The sequence below is a fragment of the Sus scrofa genome, chromosome X, assembly GCF_000003025.6.
Source record: "Sus scrofa isolate TJ Tabasco breed Duroc chromosome X, Sscrofa11.1, whole genome shotgun sequence".
NCBI classification, from domain to species: Eukaryota; Metazoa; Chordata; class Mammalia; order Artiodactyla; family Suidae; genus Sus; species Sus scrofa.
Genome location: NC_010461.5, coordinates 56,863,745 through 56,884,115, shown reverse-complemented (window position 1 = coordinate 56,884,115; position 20,371 = coordinate 56,863,745). Strand labels below are relative to the sequence as shown.

Genomic DNA, 20,371 nt, shown 5'->3' with positions numbered 1-20,371 from the left:
TATTATAGTATATCAAATTTTAGTGTATCATAGTATATACTATACATACACATCATTTATAAGGATTTATAATAGAAGGAGTGGCTATAGTGTGTGCTCAGTCCTCCATTTTGATTCACTCCTTGTTTGCTTCCACAGCATTTGTGCATATCACATATCAAGTATTTATCTAGATGTCTGTTAGTTATAATACTGTGAGCTTCTTTAGGATGCTTGGCATGTAAAGGGTACATAATAGACATTTTCTAGATTAATAAAAATTTTTATTAGATATGTAATTAAAAACTAGATATGTTGACTTAATAGTCTAATGTTTATCATAACTTTCTTCAAGTTATGCAGCATTAATTTTTAGAAGTTTCTCTTCCTGTCCAAATTATCCCAATGTTTTCATTTAATGTTTTCTTAGATATATGTTTTCAAGTCTATTAATTTTTTATTATTGCTTTTTAGGAAAGACCATTTTTTCCTTAATTACGGCATTCCAAGGCAGACCATCAAACTCTAATAAATGCTTACTGTTATTTTTTTGTTTTCTATGAATTAAACTACTGAAAATGGACAGAGGATTAAATATTTTCTCCATTATAATCCTCAGCCAGTTTGGAAGATGTATAAATTTTTAAAAATTATTTTCTAACTTCTTTCTTTCAGATGAATGTGAAAACAGGAAAAGGGTGGGTGGATGTTGGAAATGCTGTGATCGCTGATGAATTTTTTCAAGCTGCCATGGCTGTAAGTTACCATCGATTTTTAGCTGTGGCAATTATTAGTAACAGTTGTGATAATTCTCATCATTACATTGTATTGTGGTTTATTTTCTAGGGTCTGGAACAATTATATGTCAGATTAATGCAGAGGAGCTCTACTGAGGCCCATGTGACTATGCAGAAGATTGCTGTGGAGAGGGACCTTTTGAAAGTGCTTTCTTACCAAGCAGAGTCAGTAGGTATCATAGGCACCAGAGCCTCACACTGGGGCATTTTGTATCTGTAAATGCAAAAGTGACGAGATGCAACCTATTAGAAGAAAGTCAGGTGCCATTGGTCTTTTATAGGGTATTATATTTGACCGTTTTAATCTCTCTTTTATATCTGAAGGTGACTTTACTAACGGTGACTGGTATCTGTTGGGGTGGATAAGATTGAAAAGACTGTTATATAACTACTCATTATTTTCAGCCACTGCATGTAATATCTATCGTTTATTTATGGCAGTGGCCTCCACTTGAAACACCTGTCTCTGTGACTTCACAGTCTACCTAAAATATTTGCTAGAAAAGAGCCTTCACCTTTGCAGTTATTCTTGGTTGTTTGCTGATGTTTTCTAAAAATTTACTGCTATTAGTGTTCAAAGTTGTACTTTACCTCTGTTTGGCTTGTGGATTTCCTCCTTTTGTGATCATGTAGTTAGGTGTGCATTTTCAGTTGACAGAATGTAAGCTATGATGACTTTGTTCTCTGAAATTATGTAATTCTAGAGATGAAAGAGACCTTAAAAATCATCTAGAATAATGTTATTTTTATTTAATATCTTCATTGAGATATAATTAATATACTATAAAATTCACACATTTAAAATGTACAATTCAGTGGTTTTAGTATATTCACAGAATTGCACAACCTTCACCACAATCTTAAGTTTAAAACATTTTCATTACCCAAAAAGAAACTCCGTATCTATTATTAGTCACTCCCTATTCCTCCTAACCCCAGCCACCCATCTTTCTGTCTTTATAGGTTTACCTATTCTGGACATTTCAAATAAATGAAATCATACAACAATTGGCCTTTTTTTTTTTGTTACTTAATGAATTTTATTACATTTATAATTGTACAGCAATCATCAAACCCAATTTTATAGCATTTCCATACCAAACCAACAATTAACCTTTTTTTTTTTTTTTTTTTTTTTTTTTTTGTCTTTTCTAGGGCCGCTTCCCACGGCATATGGAGGTTCCCAGGCTAGGGGTCTAATCGGAGCTGTAGCCGCCGGCCTACACCACAGCCACAGAAATGCCAGATCCAAGCCGCGTCTGCCACCTACACCAGGGCTCACGGCAACGCCGGATCCTCAACCCACTGAGCAAGGCCAGGGATCGAACCTGCAACCTCATGGTTCCTAGTTGGATTCGTTAACCACTGTGCCACGACGGGAACTCTGAATTAACCTTTTGTGATTAGCTTCTTGTACTTAACATAGTTTCAGGGTTAATCCTTGTGTACCAACAATTTTATTATCAAATGTTCCATTGTATGGATATATCACATTTTGTCTATCCATTCATCTATTGATGAACATTTGGATTGTTTCCAATTTGGGGCTATTATGAATAATTCTACTGTAAACGTTCATGTGCAGATTTTTATGTATAAATCTTTTTATTTCTCTTGGATATATATTTAGGAGCAGAATTGCTAAATAACATGATGACTCTATGTTTAAACTTTTGTGAAACTGCCAGACTATTTTCCACTGCAGCTGTATTATTTTACACTTGCACCACTAGACTATAAGGGCTCCAATATCTGAGATTTTATAGATTTAGCATGTATATTTAGGTCTGTGATCCATTTCAAGTTAATTTTCAGGTATGGCATGAGGTGGGAGTCGAACTTCATTCTTTTTCATGTAGCTATCCAGTTGCTCCAGAACTGTTTGTTGAAAAGACTGTTTTTTCCCCACTGAATGGTCTTGGCACTCTTTTTTTTTTTTTTTTTTTTTTTTTTTTTTTTTTTTTTTTTTTTTTTTGTCTTTTTGTCTTTTTGTTGTTGTTGTTGTTGCTATTTCTTGGGCCGCTCCCACGGCATATGGAGGTTCCCAGGCCAGGGGTTGAATCGGAGCTGTAGCCACCGGCCTATGCCAGAGCCACAGCAACGCGGGATCCGAGCCGCGTCTGCAACCTACACCACAGCTCACGGCAACACCGGATCGTTAACCCACTTAGCAAGGGCAGGGACCGAACCCGCAACCTCATGGTTCCTAGTCGGATTCGTTAACCACTGCGCCACGACGGGAACTCCGGTCTTGGCACTCTTGATCATAAATGTGAGGGTTTATTTGTGGACTCTTTGATTCTGTTCCATTGATCTCTATGTTTGTACTTACGCCAATGCCACAGTGTCTTGATTACAGTAGCTATGTAGTCAGTTTTGAAATCATATTTGTTATTTTTCAAGATTTTTTTGACAATTCTGGGTCTCTTGCCTTTTCATATGAATTTTAGGATAAGCGTGTCAATTTATGTAACAAAGCCATCTGGGATTTTGATAGACATAGCATTGAATCTGTAGATCAATTTAAGGAGTATATCTTAATAATGTTAAGTGTTCTGATGCATGAATATGAGATGTCTTTCCATTTATTTAGATTTTGTTTAATTCCCTCTTTTTTTATTTTTCCATTATAGCTAGTTTACAGTGTCCTGTCAATTATCTTTTTTTTCTAAGTCAATAGACTTTTTATTGTATAGTAAAACATCACAAATGAATCTGAAGAATCATCTGGCATCTTGTTTCTGTAGCTGGGACAACTCAGATCTTACTCGTCAACCTTCTGAACTGTTCCTTTTTTGGAAACATAGATACCATCCAAAAATTTTCCAATATTCTTTTTCTTAACTATTGTGGCTTGCTGAATCAAAGCAGCTGAATTTGATACAAGTTCAATGTTGTTTCCGTCTAAAATCAGCTCATCTTTCTGGCCTGAGTTACTGAATAAGCAACCCCTGGCCTCATCCAGACCCTGTGGATGTATTTTTCATCCCCAAAATTTTGGATTTCAACAAGAGAATCATTCTCCTGAATAACAACGTTGATGGGGAAGTGAGCATACACAGACCTCATCTTGTAATGGAAGCTCAGTGTAACACCCTTGATCATATTCTGTATATGACTACAGATGGTGCGAACAGTAGCCAGTTCCTTTCTATTTTCCCACCATTTGTCAACCTGGAGCCTCTTCTTTTTTTTCCCAAGGAGTCTGAGTTCTGCATTAATGTGGTTGAAGTCTCTCTTCAGAGTGCCTATGGGGCCCTTCACAATGACTGTGGATCCTTTCAGAGTGATGTTGACATTTTCTGGAAGGTCGACAGTCTGATGGTTGAGAATGGTCTTCATTCTCGCAGTAGATGTGGCAAAGAGTTTCTGTCAATTTTCTACTGTATAGCAAAGTGACCCAGTCACACATACATATATACATTCTTTTCTCACATTCTCCATCATGCTCCATCATAAGTGACTAGACATAGTTCCAGTGCTATACAGCAGGATCTCATTGCTTATCCATTCCAAAGGCAATAGCTTGCATCTATTAACCCCAGTCTCTCCTCCTCCCTCCCCCTCCCTTTTGGCAACCCACAGGTCTGTTCTCCAAGTCCATGAGTTTCTTTTCTGTGGAAAGGTTCATTTGTGCTGTATATTAGATTCTAGATATAAGTGATATCATATGGTATTTGTCTTTCTCTTTCTGACTTACTTCACTTGGTATGAGAGTCTCTAGTTCCATCCATGTTGCTGCAAATGGCATTATTTTGTTCTTTTTTATGGCTGAGTAGTATTCCATTGTGTATATATACCACATCTTCTTAATCCATTCATCTATTGATGGACATGTAGGTTGTTTCTATATATTCGCTATTGTGAATAGTGCTGCAGTGAACATACAGGTGCATGTGTCTTTTTCAAGGGAAGTTTTGTCTGGATATATGCCCAAGAGTGGGATTGCTGGGTAATATGGTAGTTCTGTATTTAGTTTTATGAGGTACCCATACTGTTTTCCATAGTGGTTGTACCCATTTACATTGCCACCCACAGTGCAGGAGGGTTCCCTTTTCTCCACACCCCCTCCAGCACTTGTTATTTGTGGACTTATTAATGATGGTCATTCTGATTGGTGTGAGTTAGTATCTCCTAGTATTGATTTGCATTTCTCTAATAATCAGGGATGTTGAGCATTTTGTCATGTGCTTGTTGGCCATCTGTATATCTTCCTTGGAGAAATGTCTATTCAGGTCTTTTGCCCATTTTTCCATTGGTTTTTTTTTTTTTTTTTTGCTGTTGTATACGTTGCTTGTGTATTTTAGAGATTACGCCCTTGTCAGTTGCATTGTTTGAAACTATTTTCTCTCATTCTGTAGGTTGTCTTTTTGTTTTTTTATGGTTTTCTTTGCTGTGCAAAAGCTTGTCAGATTGATTAGGTCCCATTGGTTTAGTTTTGCTTTTATTTCTGTTGCCTTTAGAGACTGACCTGAGAAATCATCTGTACAGTTGATGTCAGAGAATGTTTTTCCTATGTTCTCTTCCAGGAGTTTGATGGTGTCTTGTCTTACGTTTAAGTCTTTAAGCCATTTTGAGTTTATTTTTATTTTTTAAATTATAAAACTGAGGTTCAGAGAGAGAATGTGAGTTAGTTGAAGACCACAACCAAGATTTGACTTTTAGTCTAATGCTCCCCACCCTATAACTTAGGTTGACTATGTAAAAGAGAACCCCTTGTGGTAATTTTGTCTGTCTTTCAATGTTAATATCCTTTGTGGGTTAATTTAATGCAACTACTAAAAAACTGATACGAAGTCTAGCAGGTCTTGTCTTGTTTGGGTTTTTTTTTTTGTTGTTGTTGTTGTCTTTTTGTCTTTTTAGGGCTGCACCCATGACATTTGGAGGTTCCCAGGCTAGGAGTCTAATTGGAGCTGTAGCTGCCAGCCTACGCCACAGCCACAGCAATGCCAGATTCCAGCTGTGCTACCTATACCACAGGTCATGGCAACACCAGATCCTTAACCCACTTAGCGAGGCCAGGAATTGAACCCGCAACCACATTGTTTCTGGTCAGATTTGTTTCTGCTGCACCACGATGGAAACCCCCTTGTCCTGATCTTATATTTTAACTCTTACCAACTTGTCCTATGACCTTAGGACATAAGTGACCTATGTCACTTAACCTCCTTAAGCTATAAAAATCCAATATTTAAGAGATCAACTCTCCATATTATACTCTGTGACAGGATACATTTGGCTTGATAGTAGTTCATGTGAAAAAGACCTCTGTGCTTTATTTTTTTAATTGAAGTAGAGTTGATGTACAATATTTTATAAGTTACTGGTATAAAATGTAGTGATTCACAATTTTTTATTTGTTTTTTTTTGGGGGGCACACCCACAGCATGTGGAAATTTCCAGGCTAGGGGTCGAATCAAAGCTATAGCCGCCAGCCTATGACATAGCCACAGCAACACCAGATCTGAGCCATGTCTGCAACCTAAGCCACAGCTCATGGCAACACCAGCTCATTTAACTCACTGAGCGAGGCCAGGGATCGAACCTGTGTCCTTATGGATACTAGTTGGGTTTGTTACTGCTGAGACAACACAGGAACTCCAGCGATTCACAATTTTTAAAGGTTATGCTCAATTTATAGGTATTATAAAATATTGGCTATATTCCCCATGTTGTACAATATATCCTTGTAGTTTATTTTATTCATAATACTTTATTCCTCTTAATCTCCAACCTCTAGATTGTCCCTGCCTGAATCCCTCTTCTTACTGGTAACCACTAGTTCTGTATATCTGTGAGTCAATTTCTTTTTTTTTTAATATATTCACTAATGTGTTGTATTCTTTAGATTCCACATATAAGGGATATCATACAGTATTTGTCTTTTTCTGTCTGACTTATTTCACTTAGCATAATACCCTTCAAGTTCATCCTTGTCGTTGCAAGTGGCAAAATTTCATTCTTTTTATGGCTGAATCCATTGCATATGCTTACCACATCTTTATTCATTCCTCTTCTGATGGATAATTAGATTTCTTCCATATCTTGGCAATTGTAAATAATGCTGCTGTGAACATTGGGGTGTATGCATTTTTTTCAAATTAGTTATTTTGGGTTTTTTTGAATATATACCCAGTAGTGGAATTGCTGGATCATATGGTAGTTCTATTTTTAGTTTTTTGGGAAACCTCCATACTGTTTTCCACAGTGGCTGAATGAATTTACATTCTTACCAGCAATGTAGAAGGATTCTCTTTTCTTCACATCCTCATCAACATTTGCCATTTGTGGTTTTTTTGATAGCCATTCTGGCAGGTGTGAGGTAATATCTCATTGTGGTTTTGACTTACATTTCTCTGAGGATTAGTAATGTTAAGCATCTTTTCATGTACCTATTGGCCATTTGAAGGTCTTTGGAAAAATGTCTATTCAGGTCTTTTGCCCATTTTTTTTTTTTGGCCATGCCTGTGGCATGCAGAATTTCCCAAGACAGGGACCAAACCCTTGCCACAGCAGGGACCTGAGCTGCTGCAGCGACAATGCTGGTTCCTTAACCTGCTACCACAGGAGAACTCCTGCCCATTAAAAAATTTTTTTTTATGTTGAGTTGTGTGAGCTGTTTATGTATTTTGAATATTAACCTATTATTGGTCATATTTTTGAATATTTTCTCCCATTCAGTAGGGTTGTCTTTTTATTTTGTAGATGGTTTATTTTGCTGTGCAGAAAGTTTTAAGTTTAATTAGGTCCCATTTGTTTGTTTTTACTTTTGTTTCTTTTAGGAGACAGATCCAAAAAAATATTGCTGCTATTTATGTCGTTGAGTGTTCCGCCTGTTTTCTCCTGTGATTTTTGTGGTTTCCTGTCCTACTTTTATGTCTTTAATATATTTTGTGTTTATTTTTGTATGTGGTGTGACAAAATGCTCTGATTTCATTTTTTTACATGTAGTTGTCCAGTTTACCCAACACTATTTGAAAGATTATCTTTTCTCCATTGTACATGCTTGCCTCCTTTTTCATAGATTAATTGACCATAGGTAAATGGCTTTATTTCTGGGCTTACTGTTCTGTTCCATTGATAATTGTGTCTGTTTTTGTGCCAGTACTATCCTGTTTTGATTACTGTACCTTTGTAGTATAGCCTGAATTTGGGGAGCATGATTCTTCTAGCTTCTTTCTCAAGATTGTTTTGAGAAAAGCACTTTCTCAACAATCTCAAGATTGTTTTGGGGGAGTTCCCATCGTGGCGCAGTGGTTAATGAACCCGACTAGGAACCATGAGGTTGCAGGTTCGGTCCCTGCCCTTGCTCAGTGGGTTAACGATCCGGTGTTGCCGTGAGCTGTGGTGTAGGTTGCAGACACGGCTCGGATCCCGTGTTGCTGTGGCTGTGGCGTAGGCCGGTGACTACAGATCCAATTAGACCCCTAGCCTGGGAACCTCCATATGCCGAGGGAAGTGGTCCTCGAAAAGGCAAAAAGACAAAAAAAAATTTACTTTTCCTCAATCAATCTTTATATACACCTGCAAGGTGATGAATAATCCTCTCTTTACCATTGCGCTGTAGATTATCTATCTGTAATCTTTTAGCATTGTAGAAGTAACTGTAGATCTTGGTGTCTATTGGCAGTGCTTCTTTCTGCTGCCTATATCATGACAGATACAGGATCATCTGTTGTGCTTCTACACCCTTTCCCCTTTGCTAGGGTAAGACCACTTGTAAATTAGCAAGTTGGCAGGGTCATACAGCAATAAGAGCCATGAACTTATCCATAAAGATTATGATGGAAGGTATCCTGGAGATGCAAGCCAAGTGGAAAGCCCATTTTTTTTTTTTGGCAACGCCCATTACATGCAGAAGTTCCCACAGCAGTGACAATGCTGGATCCTTAACCTAATGAGTCACCAGGAAACTCCAAAAGCCCACTTTTTTTTTTTTTTTTTGCTTTTTAGGGCCACACCTGTTGCATATGGAGGTTCCCAGGCTAGGGGTCTAATTGGAACTACAGCTGCCAGCCTACACCACAGCCACAGCAACGTGGGGTCCGAGTTGTGTCTGCAACCTACACCACAGCTCATGGCAACACTGAATCCTTAATCCACTGAGCGTGAGGCCAGGGACCGAACCTGCAACCTCATGGTTCCTAGTTGGATTTGTTTTTGCTGCACCACGACGGGAACCCCCCACTTTCTTTATTATACCAATGGTCCTGGTCCACTCTCTCTCCTACTAATTAAAAAGGTATTAACGTAAAAAATTAATCTATGCATCATCAATATCTAGTATAGTGCCTGGTACATAGTGGGTAAATACTTGTTCTATGAATGAAGCTACTTTCCTATTATCCCTCTTTGTATCCCCCCCCCCAAAGAATGACAGTAGTATGTAAGATATAAAAGATTGAGAGACATTGGTATAGATAAGTGCTGTAGGAAAGGTGAAGTGAAGGAAGGGGTGAGATGATTGTGGGCTGTGTTGTTAGAGGAAGACATACAAAGGATTTAGGACATGATTTGGACTTTGGAGGAAGGAATACATTTAGAAAAGTGGGGAAGATGGCACAGGATATTCTAGGCAGAACAAAGGCTTGTGCATGAGCAAAGTCATATAGTGAAACTGTGCATGTCTGGTTTAAGGAATGTTGAGTGATTAGTTTGTTTAAAGGAATGTAATTGTGCAGTGGCATAGACTGAATTTGAAGAAATAAGAAGAAATAAGTTGGGCTAAGTTGAGAAGGCCCAAATATACCTCTTTGAAAAATAATTTTGATATTTTTCCTAAAGGCAATGTAGTAGTTGAAGGTTTTGGGGAAGAGGTAAGGTGGCATCAAATGAAAAGTAACCTGGTAATAATTCTAAGGCTATAGTGAAAAATTGAAGAGAATGGAAACATATTGTAAGCATGAAATAATGAGAGCCTGGAATAGTAGTAGTAGCAACAAGAATCGAGAGGAAGGGGGCAGATAAAGGAAGCAAGCATTTATGCTCAGTGAGAAGTACAGAACCACTTAGTCCTTGGAGGCAGGAAAGGGAGAATTCATTTCACAAACATTTACATGTTGTTGGGGAGGGGGGAATGTGGCAAAAAGTAGAGCAAACAAAAAGTTCAGATGACATGCCAGAGATGAAGGAGGACTAGAACAGTGAGTCACTTAGGAGAAGAAAAGTTAATTTCTAGGAAAAAGGAATGATAAACAGTGGCCAGTGCTTCAGAGAAATAAAGGAAAATGAGGTTGGGGAAAAGGCTATTGGATCTGACATTTAGGGATAGTGACCCTAGAAAGCAGCTTTAGTGGCAAAGCGAAAATAGAGGATAGTCTATAAGAGTTTAAGGGCTGGGTGGATGGTCAGAAGTTAGTATGGTGGAGGCATCTGTGAGGTCAAAAGTTTTTTTTTTTTTTTTTTTTTTTTTTTTTATCACTCCTAGGCCTCACTCACAGCATATGGAAGTTCCCAGGCTGGGGGTCTAATCGGAGCTGTAGCCGCTGGCCTTCACCAGAGCCACAGCAACGCCAGATCTGAGCCATGTCTGCAACCTACAGCACACTTCACGGCAACACTGGATCCTTAATCCACTGAGCAAGGCCAGGGATTGAACCTGCAACCCCATGGTTCCTAGTCGGATTTGTTAACCACTGAGCCGTGACGGGAACTCCCAAATGTATTTTCATAATAATTCTAAGACATTGTTTACTTTTTTTGCTGTGTTGGCATTTGTACTAGTGGTACAAAAGCAGTAGTGGGCAAAACTGCTGGGACTTGTAATGGTAATTAAGACAGTGGCATACCCTTTACTAATGGTCATTCTTCACTGCTACATATTTGGAGTAAAAAGAATTCTGGTTTTACTTTAAAATGCTCTTGATGAAGCAATAAAAATGATTAATTTTATTAAATCTTGACCCTGAGTACATACTGTTTTCATATTCTGTGTAATGAAGAGGGAGGTTCCAATAGAGCACTTCTGTTGCGTATTGAAGTATGATAGTTGTCTTGAGGAAAGGCCCTTAAGTGATTGGCTTGTGGGCTGAATTAGCTACTTTTGTTTTCACAGAACACCATTACTACTGGAAAGAATGACTCATAAACTTGGTTAATTTAGACTTGGGTATTTCACAGATATTTTCATAAAAATGAGTAAAGCGAGAATGTGACTTCAAGGAAAAGAACTGACAGTATTTGTTGCTAGAGATATAAAATTTAAACTTTAAAAATTAGAACTTGGGAAAACTTGTACCCCCACCATAAGCTTGACAGCTTCCCGATACTAAGACTTTTCTGATGAAACTGATTTAACCCATCAGTTTAACTAATGTGATTTTTTTTTTCTTTTTAGGGCCACACCTGTGGCATATGGAAGTTTCCAGGCTAGGGGTTGAATTGGAGCTGCAACTGTTGGCCTACACCACAGCCACAACCATGTAACTAATGTGATTTAAAATTTTTTTATATAAAATAATTACAGATTCATAGAAAGCTACAAAAATAATAAAGTAGTATACCTTTCACCCAGTTTTCCTCCTTGGTGACATCTTGCATAAATATAGTACATTATAAAATCAGGAAATTCACATTGGTACAATCCATAGACCTTACTCATATTTTACCAGTTTTACATGAACTTGTGTGTAACTGTTATTCTATACTCTTTTAGCACATGGGTAGATTTGGGTAACCGCAACCACCACTACTGCAGTAAAGATACAGAAAAGTTCCATGACCACAGAGATCCCTTGTGCTTCCCTTTGTAGTCATACCCATTTCTCCATTCTAGTTCCAGGCAACCAATAACCTATTCTCTACCTCTATACTTTTGTCATTTGGTAGTTGTATATAGTATATAAATGGAATCATAATATGTAACCTTTTCATATTGGCTTTTCCCACTTAGCATTAATTCCCTTGATATCCACCCAAGTTTTGTGTATCAATTTTTTTTGTAAGTAGTATTCTGTGATATGGTTGTACTACAGTTTGTTTAACCATTCATTATTGAGGGAATTTGAGTTGTTTCCAATTTTTAGCTATTGCAAATAGAGTTGGCATGAACAGTTGTATATTCATTTTTGTGTGGACATAAATTTTTATTTCTATGGGATAAATGCCCAGGTGCAATTGCTGGGTCAAACGATTAGCTGTTTATTTTTATTTTATTTTATTTTTTTATTTTTTATTTATTATTATTATTATTATTTTTTATTTTCCCACTGTACAGCAAGGGGATCAAGTTATCCTTACATGTATGCATTACAATTGCATTTTTCCCCCACCCTTTGTTCTGTTGCAACATGAGTATCTAGACAAAGTTCTCAATGCTACTCAGCAGGATCTCCTTGTAAATCTATTCTAAGTTGTGTCTGATAAGCCCAAGCTCCCGATCCCTCCCACTCCCTCCCCCTCCCATCAGGCAGCCACAAGTCTTTTCTCCAAGTCCATGATTTTCTTTTCTGAGGAGATGTTCATTTGTGCTGGATATTAGATTCCAGTTATAAGTGATATCATATGGTATTTGTCTTTGCCTTTCTGGCTCATTTCACTCAGTATGAGAGTCTCTAGTTCCATCCATGTTGCTGCAAATGGCATTATGTCATTCTTTTTTATGGCTGAGTAGTATTCCATTGTGTATATACACCACATCTTCCGAATCCAATCATCTGTCGATGGACATTTGGGTTGTTTCCATGTCCTGGCTATTGTGAATAGTGCTGCAATGAACATGCGGGTGCAAGTGTCTCTTTTAAGTAGAGTTTTGTCCGGATATATGCCCAAGAGTGGGATTGTGGGGTCATATGGAAGTTCTATGTATAGCTTTCTAAGGTATCTCCAAACTGTTCTCCATAGTGGCTGTACCAGTTTACATTCCCACCAACAGTGCAGGAGGGTTCCCTTTTCTCCACTAGCTGTTTATTTTTAAATTAAATTTGCAAACCTATAGTGCAGTGTAACAATCAGGACACTAACACTGGTATAGTCAAGATATGGGACAATTCAGTATCTACAAGGATCCTTTCTGTTGCTTTTTCATAGATACACCCTGCTTCTCTCCTACCTCTGCCCCATCCTCAACCCGAGGGAACCACTAATCTGTTTTCTATTTTTATGTCATTTCAAGAATGTTGTGTAAATGAAAACATGCAGTATGTGATCATTTGGGATCAGCTTTTCCCATTCAGCATAAGTACCTTGAAATTCATCCGAATTGTTTATTTATTTATTTATTTTTAATAATGATTTTTATTTTTTCCATTATAGCTGATTTACAGTGTTCTGTCAATTTTCTACTATGTAGCAAAGTGACCCAGTCACACATACATGTACATGTTCTTTTTTCTCACATTATCATGCTCCATCACAAGTGACCAGAAATATTTCCCAGTGATATACAGCAGGATCTCATTGCTTATCCATTCCAAAGGCAATAGTTTGCATCTATTAACCCCAAATTCCCAGTCCCTCCCCCTTCCCCTTGGCAACCCACAAGTCTGTTCTCCATGTCCATGATTATCTGTTCTGTGGAAAGGTTCATTTGTGCCGTATATTAGATTCCAGATATAAGTGAAATCATATGGTGTTTGTCTTTCTCTTTCTGACTTACTTCACTCCGTTTGAGGGTCTCTGGTTCCATCTATGTTGCTGCAAATGGCATTATTTTGTTGTTTTTTATGGCTGAATAGTATTCCATTGTGTATATACACCAGATCTTAATCCATTCATCTGTCAGTGGACATTTAGTTTGTTTCCATGTCTTGGCTATTGTGAATAGTGCTGCCATGAACATTTAGATGCATGTATCTTTTTGAGTGAAAGTTTTGTCCAAATGTATGTCCAGGAATGGGATTGCTGGGTCATATAGTAGTTCTATATTTAGTTTTCTGAGGTACCTCCATACTGTTTTCCATAGTGGTTGTACTAATTTACATTCCCACCAACAGTGTAGGAGGGTACCCTCTTCTCCACACTCTCTCCAGCATTTTATTTGCTGACTTGTTGATGATGGCCATTCTGACAAGCATGAGGTGGTAGGTACCTCATTGTAGTTTTGATTTGCATTTCTCTAATGATCAGTGATGCTGAGCATTTTTTCATGTGCTTGTTGGCCATCTGTATATCTTCTTTGGAGAATTATCTATTCAGGTCTTTTGCCCATTTTTCAATTGGGTTGTTGGCTTTTTTGCTGTTGAGTTCTATAAGTTGTTTGTATGCTTTAGAGCTTAAACCCTTGTCAGTTGTATCATTTGAAACTATTTTCTCCCATTCTATAAGTTGTCTTTTTTTTTTGTCTTTTTGCTATTTTTTGGGCTGCTCCTGCAGCATGTGGACACTCCCAGGCTAGGGGTCCAATCGGAGCTGTAGCCACTGGCCTACACCAGAGCCACAGCAACATGGGATCCGAGCTGCGTCTGCAACCTACACCACAGCTCACGGCAATGCCAGATCCTTAACCCACTGAGCAAGGGCAGGGACCGAACCTGCAACCTCATGGTTCCTAGTCAGATTCATTAACCACTGCGCCTTGTTTTCTTTTTGGTTTCCTTTGCTGTGCAAAAGCTTGTCAGTTTGATTAGGTCCCGTTGGTTTATTTTTGCTATTGTTTCTGTTGCTTTGGGAGACTGACCTAAGAAAACATTCATAAGGTTGATATCAGAGAATGTTTTGCCTATGTTCTCTTCTAGGAATTTGGTGGTGTCTTGTCTTACGTTTAAGTCTTTCAGCCATTTTGAGTTTATTTTCGTGCATGGTATGAGGGTGTGTTTCAGTTTCATTGATTTACATGCAGCTGTCCAGTTTTCCCAGCACCACTTGCTGAAAAGACTGTCTTTTTCCTATTTTATGCTCTTGCCTCCTTTGTCAAAGATTAATTGAACACAGGTGTCAGGGTTTATTTCCGGGCTCTCTATTCTGTTCCGTTGGTCTGTATGTCTGTTTTGGTACCAGTACCACACTGTCTTGATGACTATGGCTCTATGATATTGCCTGAAGTCTGGGAGAGAGAGGCCTCCTGCTTGATTTTTGTTCCTCAGGTTTGCTTTGGCAATTCTGGGTCTTTTGTGGTTCCATCTAAAGTTTGGGATTGTTTGTTCTAGTTCTATGGAAAAATGTCATGGGTATTTTGGTACGGATTGCATAGACTCTGTAGACTGCTTTGGGTAGTATGGCCATTTTTACAATATTAATTTTTCCAATCCAGGAGCATGGAATATCTTTCCATTTCTTTGACTCCTCTTTAATTTCCTTGATTAATGGTCTATAGTTCTCAGCATATAAGTCTTTCACCTCCTTGGTCAGGTGTGTTCCCAGGTATTTTATTTTTTGGGGGTGCAATTTTAAAAGGTATTGCATTTTTGAATTCCTTTTCTAATATTTCATTACATTCAGAAATGGGACTGATTTCTGAATGTCAATCTTATATCCTGCTGCTTTGCTGAATTTGTTAATCAGTTCAAGCCGTTTTTGTGTTGAGTCCTTAGGGTTTTCTATGTATATAGTATCATGTCATCTGCATACAGTAACAGTTTTACCTCTTCTCTTCCAATTTGGATATTTTTATTTCTTTTCTTTGTCTGATTGCTATGGCTAGGACTTCCAATACCATGTTGAATAACATTGGTGAGAGTGGGCATCCTTGCCTTGTTCCAGATTTTAGTGGGAAGGCTTTCAGCTTTTCTCCATTGAGTATTATATTTGCTGTGGGTTTGTCGTAGATGGCTTTTATTGTATTAAGGTATGTTCCCTCTATACCCACTTTGGTAAGAGTTTTTATCATAAATGGATTTTGGACTTTGTCAAATGCTTTTTTTGCATCTATTGAGATGATCATTGGTTTTTGACTTTTCTTTTGTTTGTTTTTTTTGTTTTTTTTTTTGCTATTTCTTGGGCCGCTCCGGCAGCATATGGAGGTTCCCAGGCTAGGGGTTGAATTGGAGCTGTAGCCACCGGCCTACGCCAGAGCCACAGCAACGCAGGATCCGAGCCGCGTCTGCAACCTACACCACAGCTCATGGCAATGCCGGATCGTTAACCCACTTAGCAAGGGCAGGGACCGAACCCGCAACCTCATGGTTCCTAGTCGGATTCGTTAACCACTGCACCACGACGGGAACTCCTTTTCTTTTGTTAATGTGGTGTATGGCCTTGACTGATTTGTGTTTGTTGATCCATTCTTGTGAACCTGGGATGAATCCCACTTGGTTGTGGTGTATGATCTTTTTTTTTTTTTTTTTTTTTGTCTTTTTGTCTTTTTGTTGTTGTTGTTGTTGTTGCTGCTATTTCTTGGACTGCTCCCGCGGCATATGGAGGTTCCCAGGCTAGGGGTCGAATCGGAGCTGTAGCCACCGGCCTACGCCAGAGCCACAGCAACGCGGGATCCGAGCCGCGTCTGCAACCTACACCACAGCTCATGGCAACGCCGGATCGTTAACCCACTGAGCCAGGGCAGGGACCGAACCCGCAACCTCATGGTTCCTAGTCGGATTCGTTAACCACTGCGCCACGACGGGAACTCCCGATCTTTTTTATATGTTGTTGGATTCGGTTGGCTAAAATTTTTTTGAGAATTTTTTGTGTCTATATTCATCATAGATACTGGTCTATAATTTTCTTTTTTTTGTAGTATCTTTATCTGTCTTAGGTATTAGGGTGATGGTGGCTTCACAGAATATCTTTGGGAGTTTTCCTTTTTCTTCAACTTTTTGGAAAAGTTTTTTTTTTTTTTTTTTTTTTTTTGTCTTTTGTCTTTTAGGGCTACACTTGCAGCATATGGAGGTTCCCAGGCTAGGGGTGTAATTGGAGCTGTTGCTGCCAGCCTATGCCACAGCCACAGCAACACCAGATCCAAGCAGCATCTGCGACCTACACCACAGCTCACAGCAATGCCAAATCCTCACAGCAATGCCCTGGTCAGTGAGCGAGGCCAGGGACTGATCCTGCAACCTCATGGTTCTTAGTCATATTCATTTCTGCTGCTCCATGACGGGAACTCCCTGGAAAAGTTTAAGAAGTATGGGTATAAGTTCTTCTTTGTAAGTTTGGTAGTATTTGCCTGTGAAGCCATCTGGTCCTGGAGTTTTGTTCGTAGAGAGTATTTTTTAATTTTTATTTTTTTTAAATTGGTGATATCTTTGTCTGATTTTGGTATTAGCATGAAGGTGGTGTCATAGAATATCTTTGGGAGTGGTCCTTCTTCAACTTTTTGGAAAAGTTTAAGGAGGATGGGTATATGTTCCTCTTTGTAGGTTTGGTAGAATTCACCTGTGAAACCATCTGGTCCTGGACTTTATTTGTAGGGAGTGTTTTTTTGACATGATCAATTTCATTTCTAGTGATTGGTCTGTTCGGTTGATCTATTTCTTTATGATTCAGTTTTGTGGGGTGTAAGTCTCTAGAAAGCTGTCCATTTCTCCTAGGATACCAAATTTTTTGGCATATAATTGTTGATAGTATTCTCTTATGGTTTTTTATATTTCTGCAGTATCCATTGTGATTTCTCCTTTTTCATTCCTTATTTTGTTCATTTGGGTTTTTTCTCTTCTTGATGAGTCTGGCCAGAGGTTTGTTAATTTTGTTTACTCTTTCAAAGAACCAGCTCTTGGTTTTATTGATTTATTTTCTAATGTTTTTTGAATCTCTATTTTATTGGTTTTCTCTCTGATCTTTAGGATTTCCTTCCTTCTGCTGACTTTAGGTTTTGTTTGTTCTTCTTTTTCTAATTCATTTAGTTGGTGGCTTAAGTTGTTGATTTGACATTTTTCTTCTTTTTTGAGGAAGGTCTGTATTGCTATGAATTTCACTCTAAGCACTGCTTTTATAGCATTCCATAGATTTTGAACAGCTCTGTCTTTATTATCATTTGTCTCAAGGTATTTTTTTAATTTCCTTTTTGATTTCCTCATTTACCCATTGATATTTTTAGTAGCATGTTGTTTAGTCTCCATTTAGTCAGTTTTTTCTCATTTCTTTTTTTTTTTGTGTGTGTGGTTGATTTCTTGTTTAGTGCCATTGTGGTCAGAGTTGATACTTGAAATAATTTCTATACTCTTAAACTTGTTGAGGTTAGTTTTGTGCCCCAGTATGTAGTCAGTCCTTGAGAATATTCCATGTGTACTTGAAGGGAATGTACATTTTGATTCTTTTGAATGTAATGTCCTAAAAATGTCAATGAAGTCTAACTTCTCTAGTGTTTCATTTAGGATCTCTGTTGCCTCATTTATTGGTTTTCTGTCTAGAGGACAGCCATTGATGTGAGTGGGGTCTTAAAGTCTCCTACTATTATTGTATTCCCATCAATTTCTCTTTTTATGTCTGTTAGTGTTTGTTGTATGTATGTGTGTGCTCCTATATTAGAGGCATATATTTTGATGATTGTAATATACTCTTCTTGAATGAATCCTTTTATCATTAAATAATGTCCTTCTTGCCTTTCTTTATGGTCTTTTAAAGTCTATTTTTTTCTGATATGGGTATTGCAACTTCTGCTTTCCTATCTTTTCCATTTGCATGAAATGCCATTTTCCATCCCCTCGCTTTTGGTTTATATGTGTCCTTTTCCCTAAGGTGAGTCTCCTGTAGACAGCATATTGTAGGCTCTTTTTTTTTTTTTTTTTTTAAATTCTGTCTGCAACTCTGTGTCTTTTGATTGGAGTATTCAGTCCATTGACATTTAGGGTAATTATTGATAAATGTGTATTGTCACTTTAAACCTTGTTTTCCAGTTGATTCTATGGTTCTCCTTTGTCCCTATCTTTTTTTGGTTGGATGATTTCCTTGTATTTTATGCTCGTGTCCTTTTCTTTTTAGTTTTTGTGAATGTATTGTTTGGTTTTGATTTGTGGTTGCCCTGCTTTTCAAGAATGTTAACCCATTCCTGTATCTGCTTGCTTTAGCCTGGTAGTCATATAGGCTCAAACACATTCTTAAAAAAAGAGTCTTGATGTTCTTACTTTCCTTTCCCACATTTTATGATTTTTGAAGTCCTTTTTTTTAACATCTTCAGGTGTGTCCTTTTGCTGTTCCTTGTGTTAATTTTCACTTTTACAATAGGTTTTTTTTCTTTTTAGATTTATAGTTTGGCTTTTGTAAGTGATTGCTTTCCAACTGTGATTTTTTTCATCCTCTTTCTTCCTACTTTTTTATTTAGAGGATCCCTTTCAGTATTTCTTTTAGAATTGATTTAGGATTGTTGTACTCTTTTAGTTTTTGTTTTTTGGAGAAATTCTTTATTTCTCCTATTTTAAATGATATTCTTGCTGGGCAGTGTATTCTAGGCTGCATATTTTTCTCTTTTAGGACTTTGGGTATATCTTGCCACTCTCTTCTGGCCTGTAGTATTTCTGTAGAGAAATCAGCTGATAGTCTTATGGGGCTTCCATCTTTTTATTAACTCTTTGTTTTTCTATTGTTGCCTTTGGAATCCTTGCTTTAACTTTTTCTGTTTTTATTATAATATGTCTTAGTGTGGGCCTGTTTTGGTTCAACTTGTTTGGGGCCCTCAGTGCTTCCTATATATCTTGATATCTGTTTCCTTTAGATTTGGAAAGTTTTCAGTGATAATTTCTTCAAATATATTTTCAATCCCTATTTCCTGTTCTTCTTCTTCTGGAATCCCTGTTATGCATAGATTGGCCTGCTTTCCGTCATCCTGTATATCTCTTACTTTCCTGTTTTTTCACTTGGTTTTCTGTCTGCTGTCCTGATTGGGTGATTTCCATATTCTATCTTCAAGGCATTAATTCTTTCATCTGCATTACCCATTCTGTTCTTCAGTGCCTTATCCCAGTTTGCATCTCTGCAAATGAATTTTCTAATTTTTCTTGGCTTTTCCTAACATTTTCTAGTTCCTTTCTAAAGTAATCTGAATTACTGTTCATATTTGCTCTTAATTCCTTCATATTTACTCTTAATTCCTTCAGTATTTTCAGTATCTCCTTTTTGAACTCAGTGACCATTAGACTGCAGAGGTCTGTTTCATTATTTTCTCCTTCAGGTGAATTTTCCTGTTCTTTTAACTGGGAATGTTTCCTGAGCTTCTTCATTTTGCTTATATTTTCCTTATTATTTGAGTTTAGGGGAAATGTCTACTATAGACTTGGAGGGCTGTTTAAGTGCAAGCATGTCCCTGGATATTTTGTTTGGGCTTACTATTTATTTTTAGCATGAGGGCTGCTTTGTTGTCTCTTTTTCTCAGTGTGTGCAGGCTGTTATCCCCTCAATGGGGTGCTGCGAGTGCTTCCAGGGAGATGTGGCAAGGACCTATGGGGACGTGGCACAGGCCACTCCTAGTTTCAGCACCTTGGGAAGTGGCAGGTGTAGGCAGCACCCAGAGCATTTGGCAGTAGCAGCAGTAGGGCATGTGAGTTCCTAGGAGCGTGAGAGCAACAGCATGTGGTGCTTGCTTTCAATGCCCTCCTCTGTGTCGACCTCTGAGGTGACTGGGGCCACAGGTGTTGCCTGTTCACAGACTCCTAGTTGCGGCAGGCCACACCCACCTCTGGTGTCTGAGATGAGTGCTGTGGTTTGTCTCTGATGCCTGTAGACCACACTAGAGTTGCTGTGTCTCCTTTTCTCCCCCACTGCCCTTAGCCCTTGCAATTGGTGCCTGG

The 20,371-nt window shown here is 38.1% G+C and overlaps 1 protein-coding gene and 1 pseudogene across 1 annotated transcript in view; one reads left to right on the top strand and one right to left on the bottom strand.

The window, feature by feature from the left end:
* Nucleotides 1-20,371, top strand: part of TEX11 (testis expressed 11) — a 381,172-nt gene that overhangs the window by 40,989 nt on the left and 319,812 nt on the right. Inside the window, exons 5-6 of the mRNA XM_003484125.4 lie at nt 655-735; nt 826-945. Of these exons, the coding sequence (XP_003484173.3) occupies nt 655-735; nt 826-945 (201 nt within the window). The remainder of the gene's footprint in view (nt 1-654; nt 736-825; nt 946-20,371) is intronic.
* On the bottom strand, nt 3,541-4,118 carry LOC106506985 (annotated as a pseudogene).